Raw genomic sequence first — 14,394 nt, forward strand, 5'->3', positions numbered from 1 at the left:
CTTCAAATAGGTTTTCAATATCTTGCCCTCTCTCTTCTTCTGGCACCCCCATAATTCGGATGTTGGTACGCTTGAAGCTGTCCCAGAGGCTCCTTACACTATCTTCGTATTTTTGGATTCTTTTTTCATTTTGCTTTTCCGGTTGGGTGTTTTTTGCTTCTTCACTAGTCTACTATTGAATCCCTGTATATTATTCTTTATTTAAGTTTGTGTATGCTTAATTTTTGACTGGTCTTTTTCTATTTTTTTTTTTTTTTTGGCATTCTCACTAAGATCTTTGAAAGTCTCACTAAGTCCCTTGGAGGTTTCTAGAAGATTGTTGAGTAACCTTATAACCTTGGTTTTGAACTCTATATCCAGTAGTTTCTATTTCTTTTATTTGTGACATATTTCTTTGTCTCTGCATTTTGGCTGCTTCCCTGTGTTTGTTTCTATGTATTGGATAGAGCTGCTAAGTCTCCTTAAGTTGACAGAGTGGTGTTATGTGGTAGGTGTCCTATAGGCCCCCATGGCTCAGCCTCCCCATCACCTGAGGTAGACACTCTAGGTCAGTGGTCGGCAAACTGCGGCTCGGCAAACCGCGGTTCGCGAGCCACATGTGCTCTTCCACAAAATACCGACTTCTGTGCATGGGCCACGAAGTTTCAACTGCACTGTACGTGCACTCCTTCACGTGGTATTTTGTGGAAGAGCCACACTCAAGGGGCCAAAGAGCCGCATGTTGCTTGCAAGCTGCGGTTTGCTGACCATGGCTCTAGGTCAAGCATGTCAAACTCGCAGCCCGCTGGCCATGAGTTTGACATGCTTGCTCTATGTGCACCCCTTTGTGTGCTGTGTGCACAGTCTTGTTGTAGTTGAGCCTTAATTGCTGTTGGTGTCACTGGGAGGAATTGACCTCCAGGCCAGTTGGCTGTGGGGACCATCTGTGACTACAGTGGAAGAGCTGCTGTGCAGGAGACACCCTTATGAAGCAGGACATGCTTCAATGGGGCTTTGGTGTTCAGAGTCTGCCCCTTGAGTGTGTCGCTTATGGATGTGTAGAGTTATAATCTAGTATGGTCTGACACTGACCACTGGGTACACTGGCTCTTGGGTCTCCAGGGAAGTGTAAAGTCAACCACTGCCTGTGGTCACCCAACAGGAGCTACAGAGAGATCTGCAAATTCCTCCTCTTTTTATTGGGTTTGGAAGTGCCCAGATGAGGCCCAGCAGTGAAGCAAGGCAGGCTGGTTCTGGTGCCAGCCTTGGGCCTTTTATTGATAGGTTTGGGGTTCCATGACCCAGCTGCAGCTTGTTTGAGAGATTTTGCCTGAGTAAGGACAGGCCATTCATATGCAAAAGCAGCTGCATAAGGCTTAGGTGGGGTTGTAAATTGGATGAGTCAGGGTCTTAGGGAATCACTAGAGTGGAGCAAACAGAAATGGTTGCCAGTCAGCACTGTGACCTGGAAGGTCCCAGCATAGGAACAATGACTTCTGTGAGCACCTCTGTCTGGGAGAAAGCTGCCCCCGAGTTCCTGCCCTGCTGTCATACAGTCCAGTTTCTCCTTGTATGTGTCTGGGTCCCCCAGCCTTGCCCAGCACTGGAGCTCAGAGGAAGCAGGACCTTGTAAGTTCAGATTGTGGTGCCAGTATTTTAAGAGGAGCAGCTGAGTCTCCAGTAGCCTCTGTGTCACTGAGCCCCAATCTGCACTGGTAGTTACGGGGACTTCTTTTCCCAGTTCTTGGACCCTGGGCTGGGCATCTGGTGTGGGGCTGGGACCCCTTGCTCCTCTGGGCGGCCTCTGCAGAGACGATCTCCCTTCTGATTAAAAAAGCGGCACATGTGGGTGCCGGCCCAGCCTGTTCCATGCCTCTGCACCTCGTACCAGTCTCAGTGTGCTTTCTTCTTTACTTCTTTTTTTGTAGGACTTCCATTCAGCCAGCTTTCCGGTGGTTCTGTATTTTAGTTGTAATTTGGATGTGGTTGTGGGAGGCAGTGAGTACAGGCATTTGCCTACACTGCCATCTTGGTTCTCTGTGGAACCAGTTTATTGTTGATGGACTTTCAGCTTGTGTCTGGTGGGATTTTTTGTGAGGACCTATAATAAACACTAAATTGTCAGTCTTTTTCATTTTGCTTTATACACTGTTCCTGTTATTTTCTTAGGAAATCTTTTTATAAATGCAATGGGTAAAGAGGTATTCATCATTTTAAAATTTGGTAAAATTGTTCATTATAAATTTTTTTTGGAAAATAGTCTTTCTCATATTAAATCTTACAGCTTATATTATTAAGAAGAGAAAAAAAATGGCTGTTATAACTTTGGAAAGGCTCTTCAGGTTTAGAAATGAGATTCAGCCCATTTAGGTTTCAGCTCTCATGAACAGGAAATACTGCCCGAAAATCTTGGGAGAGAACTTACTATAAAGGCATTGGGAGTTGACAGCTCTTGCAGGATATTTTTGGAGAAAGAAAAACAGAGGAAAATACTGAAAACCTGAGACAGGGACCAGTGTACTAGAGAACCTGTGTTTAGTGAAAGGAATCAAGAAACTACCTCTTGCATGTTTTCTTATGCTGTTATGGAAGTGAAATCCAGAGGAAAAAGCGTTTGTTCTTCCTTTTCTTCCTTTCTCACTCCACCTCTCTGATGGCACTTGAATAAAAGGCTTGGGATGGCAGGAGTCCTTGCAGGGAGACAGGGGGTGTCTGCGGGGATAATAACGGAGCAGGAGTGGTAAGAAAAGGCATTGCTCTTCTCGAATCCCAGCTTGTTCCGCACAGAGCCTGGACAGGGATCTCGCTCCTGAAAGTAAGGGCCACACTGGGCTGTCATTGCGTGGAGTGCCATGCACAAACAACATTGCGTCGGTGCTGTAATTCTTTACCTAGAAATCGCCATCATTGATATGTCAACAAAACAATCATGACCTGTGAGATTTGGCCTGCTCCTTTATTAGGGTGTCAGGAGATCAGTTCCATTTGAAGTGGACCTTGATATTTTTGTTCAGAACCAGTTTTCTGCTCTTTCTGGTTCCTTACTTCTTTGCTCTTGGCCACCTGCCAGGTAAACTGCCCACAGATCCCTTTGAATCATCCTTGGAGTTCTGCCTAAGGAGAACATTAAGGCATTGAGCAGCTCGCTCACCAGCCTTCGTGGGCAACTTCTCCTTGAAATACACTTGAGAACATTGAATATGCAGGGCTGGCTGTGGTTTTCTAGAAATATGACTGGGTTGGCAGCCAGTCCATTAGACTCTGCCATTGTGGTCTTAAGGCAAAGAATCAAACGTAGTGACATATGTTTTCATTTTTAATTAATTAATTAATTAATTAATTATTGAGGTCCTGTTATGTACCACCCCATGCCTTAGGCACTTGGGATAAAACAATTTAATAGAAATCTCAGGCTCATGGAGCTTAAACTGTAGTGGGGAAGAGAGATAATAAGACTAAACAAAAATATCTGATATGCCCGGTAGCTAAGAAAAAAAACAAAACAGTTTTTTGGAGGAAATGTGTTAGGGGTCAGAGGAGATGAAATTGAGACTAGGCAGCCATGAAAGAAGGTGACTATTGAAGTAAAGCCCTGAAGGGAGTTGCCTCTTGCTAATGGTCTTTTAAAGCAGATAATTTATCACTAAAATGGAATGAAGTCAAGAATATTATGTAGATAGTTGGTAAATGAGATAAAATGTACAAAGTGTTCTGTAAACTATAAAGTGACTCTATGATGAAATTTCTTCTCTAGGTCTAGTGTTTCATGAAATTTCTGTTCTCAATTTTCAAGTCTCAAATTGAGTTAGTGTCCAAGATAGTGGTTCTTAAAGTGTGGTCTCTGGACCAGGAACATTGTCAGGGAACTTGTTAAAAAATGTAAATTCTAGACGCCTATATGGACCTACTGAATCATAAATTCTGGAGTTGGGACCCAGTCAATCTATGTTTTAACAGACTCACAGGTGATTCTGAGGCACCCTTAACATGTGCAAACTGCTTGTCTAGAATAACTTCTATATTTTAAAGTGTCTCCTTGGTTAGACTTTAACCACTTTAGGAGGGGTTATTAAAACTTCTGATGTAACCAAGTGAAAGAACCAAGGTCTTACCACATTTTAATGTGTGATATTTTAGATGTCTTTGAAAGGTATGAGTTTTTCAGGCTTTGGCAGTAATTTAGAATGTGTATATCACTTCCACTTACTTTTGAGTTTTGTCCTCTTTTTTTCCTTTCCCAATTTGAGATTGATAACTCATTTTTTAAAAAGCACATAAGTTAAAATGTTGTAAGTTTCATTTTCTACTGCTTTCAAAGTATTGAATTATACTGTATAATGATGGAATTAATATTTTTAGAGAGGTTTCAAAACAATTTATCTTTATATGGAGACTTTAAGACATTGGATTTGTATTTAGTGAAGAAAGTTTATTGGAAGAGGAAAATTATTCTGTAATCATTATTGTTGGGATATGGTTATTTACATGTAATGTAAAATTAGCTGTAAAGCATATCTATGTGTTTCTTAAGTCTTGTGAAAATAAGTAATTATTACGGTCTATATCAGGGCTTTCCATTACTTCGCCTATGAAGGCACACATAGATATGAAAATGTTTGTACAGTCCACTAGGGCAAATGGAGAAGGTAGCTCAAGGCATCCCAGTCTGGTTCCAGTCTCTGGCCCCACCTTATGGTCCCTCAAGGGCAGAGAGAGGATGGTCAATATCTCCACACACCTGTAACTTTTCCCAGATCACTAGTGTCTAGTATTACCTAGTGAGTCTTAGCTCTATATAAATACAGTTATTTCATGAAATTATTTTAAATATTCGAATGAAACTTAACTTTCAACCTTACTTTGGAGGGCAATAATTTAAAACATTCTGCAAAAACACTCTTTTCACATGGCCGAGGGTATGGTGATTACATTGGTAGCCATCTACTCGGTGAATAAAACTTTTAAAATTAAAACCTCCACAAATGGTTCATAAATGAAAAACCATTGGAAATAGTATATATTATAATGAAGCAAATATTAATGATTGTAAAGTTGTCAATGAAATATAAATTACATATAAACTTGTATATATACTTTCCTCTGATTTTGGACTCTTTAGTAGTCTATGTATATTCATTTCTACAAGTAACATTTAAAAATCTTGTAGTTAATTTCAGAAAAATCCTGTTGTCAAAAGGAATCTACCTGAACGTGCTGGATTTGATGAAGAGGCATCTACACTCCCCTGAAGTGGCTGAAAGTGGCTGCAAAATGCTGAATCATCTTTTTGAAGGAAGGTAATATAGATTCATAAACTTATGCAGAATATGTAATATTGGACCAGGTAGAATATAAATATTTCAAGCATATTTCTAAGAATGAAAAGAAAAATAAGGCATTTGATAATTGAAACATTGTGTAATATAATATCATATCAAGATATCATAGACTTACCTGAATATTGAAAGGGATGGTAGAGATTGTAGAAATATGTTAAAGGTTTGCATCTGTGCTTCATGCTTAGTGTTGACTACATTTTTCAAAGTAGCAATTATATAGCACATAACCTTAAATAGTTTTTCAAATTACTGTGTATGAAAGGTATAAAAGTTCCGATCAGGATATGGCTTCTAATTGTTGATTTTTCACAACTAACTTTTATGGTTGTTCCTTCATTTAAATTACCTTTGTCTTCTCTTCCTGTTTATTCCTTAGCTGGGAAACTTTTATTCACAGCTAGTCCAAGTCCAGAGATGTCAAGACTACCTGGCTGGTTAGAGGCACAGCAGAGACCAGAGCTGGGGGTGGGTGATGGGGCTACAGGATATGCTCAGGGCCTTTTTACATTTATGCCAAAGAATGTGAGGGAACTTTGTCATAGTCTGAGTAAATTTCAAACAAAAATAGGCTGTATAGAACACTGTCATGCATAATAGGAAAACTGCATGGCACAGATGTTGCAGTAAAAACCGATTTCGTGTCCTGGTTTTCCTTCTAATCTGAGCCAACTGTTTTGCCTCTAAATTTCAGGTGCCTCATTAGTAAAGAGGTATAACAATAACCTCATCAGTTGTACGTTTAGAGTGTAAGAATTAAATGAATTAATTTAAAGAAAGGGATTAGGATAATTCCTGGTGGAATAAGCACTCAATAAATCATAATTATTATTAATACTGTTATTAAATATGAATAAATGGAATGCATACAGCATGAGGAATTGTATGTAGCACATCTATAGATGTAAAAGGAATAGGATTACATTGTTTTCTTCATCAGCCCAGCTAATCTATTTGTGTTTATATATGCCATATCTTTGAGTTGAATTTCTCTTATTTAAAAGTTGCTCTTGAATATTTAAATGAAGTTTATCATAGATAGTGATTTTTATGGTCCTGCAAGTGTGTGAATCTTTATAAATGAGGTGAAAACACAGTGGAGTTAACCTACAGTTTAAGATTTTGTAGATTCTGGGCAATTCGTGTTTCTGGCTATTTGCTCACATATAATATGCATACAATTCCAGTCCTGGAGATTCAGAGTTAACTGACAACACACCTGTGCTGAAAATTCACTGTGTAGTTGGGGAGACTGATATGTCAACAGATAATCACATACTGTGTGATAATGCAATGGCAGTGATGTGTAAGAGGCATAGTGGTAAGAACCCAGCTGGGATTGCCAAATGAGGGAGGGTACAAAGAGGGGATGTGTTTAAACTGGAACTTTAAAGTGGAAAAGAGGGACTGTATTTCAATGACCATAGAACCATGCAAAGTGAGGATATGGTTCTTATTGAATACTACTTGGCCATAAAAAAGAATGAAATTTTACCATCTGCACCACCATGGGTGGACATAGACTAGGGTATGATGCTAAGTGAAATAAGACAGACAGAGAAAGACAGATACCATATGATTTCACTTATATGTGAAATCTAAAGAACAAAACAAACAAACAATCAAAACACAAACAGACTCATAGGTACAGAGAACAGATTGCTGGTTGCCAGAGGGGAGGGGCGATGGGGGACGGGGGCACAAAGGTGAAGTGATGAAGAGGTACAAATTGGTAGTTACAAACTAGTCATGGGATGTAAGGTCCAGCATAGGGAATATAATCAATAATATTGTAATAACTATGTATGGGGCCAGGTGGGTATTTGAAATATCGAGGGGACCACTTTAATTTGTAAAGTTTATGCTTATTAATATAAAATAATATTAAATGAAAACTGTAATTGAAAATCTATAATAATAAAAAGGTAATGTGCTAATTAGACCGGACATCTTCCAGACGTCCTTCCTGACGAAGCCGGGGCCAGAGGGAAGCCAGCCCAGGTCCCTGGTGCCAGAGGGAAACCGGTGTCAGCAGCCGGGGAAAGGAAGGCCTACTCTTGCACAAATTTTCGTGCATTGGGCCTCTAGTAAAAAATAAAATTAAGAAAGAATAGTTAAAGTGCCTTAAAGAAATCAAGACTTTAATGCAAATAAAACTAATTAGAAAACGATATAAGGAGTCTGGTGCTGTTTTTCTAGAAGAGGCGTGCAGTATAATGTAGAGCCCTTACCTTGAGGGTCAGGTGAGTTTACCTTCCAGCCCTGGCTTTGTCACCTTCTAGTGATAGGACCTTGATATTTAACCTCTATCAGCTTAAGTTCTTCATCTGGAAAATGGGGCTAATAACTTCTACTTTTCAGGGTTGTTGCCAGTAACCCATGTGGCGCTCATATGGGAGTTGTTAGTATTTGAAAGGGAATAAAAGAATGCCCAGGTGACTGTGAATTCAACTTCTTGAGGTTCAAGTTTAATGAAAGAATAATTAAAATTATGCATGCTCATATCACTGAATTCAACTGCATTTTCAGATATCCTTTTCTGATAGAATGTATTGGTTCTGTTTCCATGCACTTGTTTCAAATTGGTGCTTGTACAAGGAAATCAGTTTGTATTTTTAATAAGCATTTCAATCTTGTATCTCTAGTAACATTTCCCTGGATGTAATGTCAGCAGTGGCCCCCAAAATAATAACAGTTATGAAAAGTCACGGGACATCATTGTCAGTGCAGCTGGAGGCACTTCGAGCCATTTTACATTTTATGCTTCCAGGTAAGCTACATAATTGACTGTGGGAAGAGATAGCAATTTAAATGGATTTTTGTCTTCTTACGAGTATGAACTTTCTAGGCAAAAATTAAAGGGCCATTTTCTGCCTAACGAATGCGATTCTTTCCACTAATCCAAAATAAAGGAAAATGATGTGGAACAGATTAATGTATAAGGAAATTTAATAAGAAAGTTCAATAACTTATTTACACAAGAAATACAGTGCAAGTATTTCCAAGAAGAGTATCGGTCTTTAATAAGTCTTTTCTATTTCTGTTGTCATCACTGAGTCCAAGTTATTTTTGTTTTGTTTTTGTCTGAACTATAAAAATAGCTAACTAATTTTCACGCTTCTTCTCTTGGCTCTTTTTATACCTTTTATTCTGTTGCTGAATTAATCTTTCTCAAACAGAACCATGTGATTTTTACTCATTAACCCTAATAGCTCCCGTCTCCTCCCCCTTCTACCTCCTACTTACATCTATTATGACCTGTTTGTCTTTCAGAGTCCATTCAAAACATCTGCTCCTCCATTCATTCAACACATATTTATTAAGTGCCTCATGTTCTAAACATTGTGATGGCTACAGGGTATGAAAGATAAGTGTACTATTTTAGAAGCATAATTGTACTATTTTAGGAGCTCAGAGGTACATGTAAATAATGAATTTTCAGACAGTGGGAGAGGAGCTGTTATAGACCTTTGTATAAAGGTTACGATCCTGCTTGATGGAGGCATAAAGAATGTATGCAAAGGAGTAGGTCAGAGACTGTGATGTTGCAGTGGAAGGGTGAGCAGGGCTGACCTGGTAGAAAGGTCAGGAAGGACATTTCAAGCAGAAGGAGAAAGTGCACCATGTGATCTGCGGTAGAGGAGAGCAGTGCCTGAGGGCAAGTGTGGAAGGACAGACACAGGCCTGGAAGTGTAGGGCCTTGAATGCAACACTGAGAAACTTGTGCTTTATTCGTGGAAGTCAGTTCTACCTTATTAAAGGTGGTTAAGCTTGTTGTGTCATGACCAGATCTGCAGTTTATAACAATAGCACAGTGGTGTACAGGGCGAGGGGCATGGGGAGAGCCTGGTTACAGGGATGTAGGGTTGCAGGTGATGATATGGTGGGGGCCCAGCGATGGAGGAGAGGATGAAGGCATAGGAGATACATTTGGCATGACTTTCCGATCGTTGATGTCAGGGATATTACTTTTTTTGGTTCTATAAAATTTCCAATTTTTTGGAAGCCCAGTTTTTTTTTTCCTTTTGAAATGAAATCCTCCTAAACCTACCATTACCATACATTTCTCTATTAGGTAAAGGCTTAATCATCTACTTTACTCTATGCTACCATATCATATTGACACTCTACCACACCATGCTGCACCATACCTTACTGTACAATACTATAACCTATCATACCGGTCTATATATCTGTTAGTAACTGTGGTATCAGTACCCCTGTAGTTTTGAGGTTAAATATAGTTCTGATTTGAACATGTTAATTTAAGGTGCTTTTAAGATATCTGGATGTACATGCAATCATTTATTAACCAGACCATATTCATACTTCCTTAATTGAAACAAAGATGTTCATTATAGCAAGTTTGTATAATTCACCATCCAATTTAAGACCATATATATTCTCTGGTGTTATGGCTCTTCAATTTCTTTCAATCTAGTATTGTTCAATTCCTCCCTTTTAAAAATACCATTAACTTATTGAAATGATTGAGCCAGTTGCTTTAAAAAATAATAATCAAGACCCAGTTATTTTAATAAAATATCATTTGGCTTGTTCTTTCTTGACTCATGTCAGTTCTAGTGGAAATAACATAAAATTCTTTAAGAAGGGGCATAGGTAAATTGGAAAGTGCATAGAAGAAAGTGATTAGTAGTATAAAACCACATCCATAATACCAGTAAGAGGGGCTGAATCTGTTTAATTTGGAGAAGAGATGATTCAGGAGGATACAAAAACTATATTAAAGTCCCCTCATTTATAGCTAATAACAATAATACCTAACAATGTGTCAGGTATTATTGGAAGTGCTTTATGTATATAAACCTTTTAAATTCTTGCAGCAACCCACCAAGCAGTTGGTACTTTTTGTTGTTGTTGCCATTTTACAGATGATGCAACTGAGTCAAAGATGCAGATATTTTAAGGTTACATCGTATATAATGGAGCTAGATGTTCAACTGCAGCCTGACTCTTGAGTAGGCACTTTTAAATATACATTTGTGCAACTACAGTGTATATCTAAAGCACTTTGCTTGAAACCCTTGGGGGTCTGGAGATGATTAAATTATGGATTCTGCCCTCATTAACTTTGCTGTCCATACAGTTTAAAGGGCTATTATGTGGAAAGGAAATTAGATGCATTCTGGATAGTAGAACTTCAGTGATGTAACAGAATCCAGAAATGAAATTTATGGAAATGTTCATTTGGTCTTCATAAAAGAAAGATGTCTAATAAGACTTGTTACATGTGACATGAAGTTTTTACTACTCAACAGGCCTGCTTTTTCTTGGCACATCTGCTTGTGATGTAATGGGCAGCCTCAGAGGTTAATGTGGTCTTGGTCACTGAAAGTGAGACACAGAGTTTAAGTGACTTCCCCAAGATCCTACAGCAATAGCGAATGTCAGAACCTGTTTGAATAAATTTTAAAATAAGGACTGATTTTTTAATTGACACTATTACAGATTTCTCCCGTTTTCACTCCTCTTCCCCCCCCACCCCCACCCCCGCCGGGCCTTCACCACATTATTGTCTGTGTGCATGGACTATGCATTTGTGCATATATGTTCTTTGGTTACTCTCTTCCAGTTCTCCCCTAGCCCCCAGCCTCTGAGATCTGTCAATCTGTTTCATGTATTCATGCCTCTGGTCCTATTTTGTTTGTCAGTTTATTTTTTCATTAGATTCCACATATAAATAAGATCTTATGGTATTTAAGCAGAAAAAAAAAGAGAGAGAGAGAGAAGCTGTATTCAAATAGCTAGAAGAATTATGATGCTAGAAGGACAAATATTGTGGATGGATTGTTAAAACAAACTGAATTAAGTAAAAATGTATTTGCTTGGCAATATGCAGATGATACCTAATAAAACAATAGAAAAAAAGAGGGCTGCAAATTCCAGGAGTCTGAGAATCCAGCCTGGCTTATCCACTGTGGTATTCCCTGCATGTAGGAAAATTTCATGATACCACAGGTACTAATTGATAGCGGGCATTCATATATTTGCTAAAAAATGAAAAGCTACATACAGCCAATTTATAATTTGTGTTAATACAATTTTTAAAGTGAAAGATAAATAATTGGTTATTAATAATTATTTTTATAGTCTCAGGTTTTGGAAACCTCATTCATTCATAATAATTTTACTTAATATTCTATTGCATAATCAATTTTTTAACGTCCAGGTTTTTTTCTAACAATTTTGGATAGTTTAGCTACAACATAGCTTAATAAGGCATATGTTTCCTTTAAATAACAATATACAGCCTTAGGGAATTTTTCAGAAAACTCTATGCTCTTTCCCAGCATAGCACTAAAATGCAATCTTTATTTTTTCACTATTATTTCAACTGCTCTTTTTGCCTACATTTTATATCTGACCTTTTTTTTTGTAGTCCAAATAAATTTGAACTTTTCTCAAGTTGTCCATTGTTGTACAAAAATCTTCTAGCTCCTTGTATGAGTACAGCCTACTCATACAAAAAAGAGATTGTTTTCCACAGAAAATTCCTCAACCAAAATAACTTCTTGCTTTTTGCTCCTTTCAGTAAACATCCACACTGACTGTATTTATTTTATATTCAATGATGAACTACTTTTATAAATTCCTAAGTGAGGCTAGGGTTTTTTTTTTCCCTTGGTAAAAAAAAATGTATTAGAAAAAAAGTACAACATGTATATTGTTGATTATGACCATTCCTAGCAAGTGACAATCTGTTCAGCTTAAATATTTATGAGAATAGTATATATATATGTACGTATCTATGTATGTATTTTTGCCTTTAGGCATGCCAGAGGAATTCACAGAAGATACCGAATATCAACACAAGCTAAAAATGGTTACAAATCAGTGTTTCAGGAATGATATTCACAAACTGGTCCTGGGCTCTTTAAATAGGGTAGGTACAATATAGATTTTCTGCCTTTATACTGTTAATTGGGATATGAAGTTTGGGGAAATAAGAGACATTTTTAGTGTAAGTTTTCTATGTTCTGTTTACTCTGATAGTAGGAAGTTCTGTGGTTAGAGAAGTTGTGTGGTAAGATGACAGTAGGGATACAGGAGTGAAGAGATGTGCCATTCCCGCTAAGATGAGTATGCTTTTAACTGGACAGGTTCTTTTGATTGCTAGTAACATAAAGCCACTCATTTTGCCTAACCAGAAACAGAACTGAAGAGCCAGATACACAACTGAGCCTCAGGGGTGATGTCAGGAGCTATGGCTGCTGTTTTCTCTATCTCTCCTCCCAGCTGCTTGTCTTTCTTTTCTGGTCCCATTTCAAAAAGTTTGGCCCATGAAGACACATGTGGCACAGCATGGAATCTTCTTCTATTGCCTTTGCTTGCTTTTGTTGCTCTCCTCAGAGATAACCTCTGAAGTGGTTCCGTGTGGCATTGTTTCTTCCCATTTTTAGGTAGTTACATATCTATGCACATTTATGATAATATATTATAATTAATATAATCAATAATCATACTAAGTATGAAAAGAGGAGAAGAGCTAAATTATGTTTCTATTGTGCAAGGCAAAGGTATTGATGGAATTAAGGTGGTTAGGAAGTTGAACATAATATACATTGGTTCTTTATAAAAGATGTGAAAGAGTAAAGAAGTAAAGAATGATTAGGGTTAATGCTTTTGTGAAAGGAAGAGAGCAGAAAAGGTCATTAATGGAAATGATTTCATGTGATTTAATATACTTTGAAAAATGTCATGAATTAATTAGAATCTAGCCTGCAGAGAGATCTCCTTTACAAATTCAATTTCAACTGAAATTGTCATGTAATTGTCTATGATATATTTAAAGCATTTGTACTTAAACCTTAATATGATCCTTGAATATAGCAATATAATAGGTTGAATTTGATTTTAGGAATATTTGATCAAAGCAAGGATGTGGAAGGAACTGTGTTAGGCATCGGGAAGCCAAAAATGAATACATTTTAGTGCCCTTTGTCATGGATGCCATAACCCAGCGAGGGGAATAAAGGCATGCATGAAACCAGTTGTTCTACTTGAGCATTTATGAGCTCTCCTAGCTTTATGAACAGGATTCTAGGAACTTAGAAGAGGCGGCAGTTCATTTTTTTCATGGCATGTGTTTGTGAGAAGCAGGAGGTACCAGAAACGCCTTAAGCTAGCTCTGAGTCTAGTTAGCCCAATGTTTTCTAAAGTTATTGAATACGAGTGTGATATAGTTGACAGTGAGGAGTCAAGAGACCCAGATCTGCCAGTAAGTACCTTGATGCCAAGAAATCAGTCAGCTCCTATGTCTTACTTTTTAACAATTTTTTTTGCTATATAATCCCAAGAAAAGTGGTTGAGAAATCTGTCCACACACTTATTTTTTATACTAACATCTGAGTAATGACACACAGCATTTCCCTAAGCAGTGACTGTCATTTAGGAGTAGGGAGTTAAGGTCACGGGGAAATAGAAATGGCAATGTTTCCTTTAAAAAAAAACCTTCCCTGAATTATTCCCCTGATGCTTCCCCATGGTTAATAAAAATGCTCTAAAAGATAAATGTTTTTAGCTCTAAAATTCTGTGATTGCATGTCTCCTGCTGAATAAAAGTTACAAAGCATTAGAGATTTTAGGTCCAAATACTGCAGATGCAGTGAAATGAATTATCATTAAAAATAAGTTTGTTCTTGGAGAGGAGAATTCCACATAAAGTAGAACCCAAAGTTCAGCTATGACTTTAAAAACAAAGGCAATGAAAAGTGTTTATTAAAGTGAACCAATGTTAAAAAACTGAATCAATGTTTGAATACCTATAATTCCAATCACAGCCAAACTGAAGTTAAAATCTGTCTGCAACATTTATGCCTGATCCTTTTAGCTTTTTCACACTTGAAAACGTCCCATCATCTGTTGCAGGGAGATCTATTTGCCCAGTATTGTTTCGGGAGAACAAAGTAGAAATAGACCCTGCATTTTGGCTAGATGTGCTTTGTATGCAGTGGCATTGCCACTGTCTTTAACCAGGGCACTTAGAGAGTTGAACTGGTCTTCTGATTAAATGGACACATTAAAAGGAGCTTGTGTGCTTCTCAAAACCCTTGAAGCA

The 14,394-nt window shown here is 37.8% G+C and overlaps 1 protein-coding gene across 2 annotated transcripts in view; it reads left to right on the plus strand.

Moving 5' to 3' along the window:
• LRRK2 (leucine-rich repeat kinase 2) overlaps window positions 1-14,394 on the plus strand; it is a 127,984-nt gene that overhangs the window by 26,327 nt on the left and 87,263 nt on the right. For both annotated transcript variants that reach the window (XM_005881685.2, XM_014529570.1), the window contains 3 exons: window positions 5,147-5,276; window positions 7,961-8,085; window positions 12,107-12,219. In XM_005881685.2, the coding sequence (XP_005881747.1) occupies window positions 5,147-5,276; window positions 7,961-8,085; window positions 12,107-12,219 (368 nt within the window). The remainder of the gene's footprint in view (window positions 1-5,146; window positions 5,277-7,960; window positions 8,086-12,106; window positions 12,220-14,394) is intronic.

Source organism: Myotis brandtii, unplaced genomic scaffold (genome assembly GCF_000412655.1).
Source record: "Myotis brandtii unplaced genomic scaffold, ASM41265v1 scaffold686, whole genome shotgun sequence".
Lineage (NCBI taxonomy): Eukaryota > Metazoa > Chordata > Mammalia > Chiroptera > Vespertilionidae > Myotis > Myotis brandtii.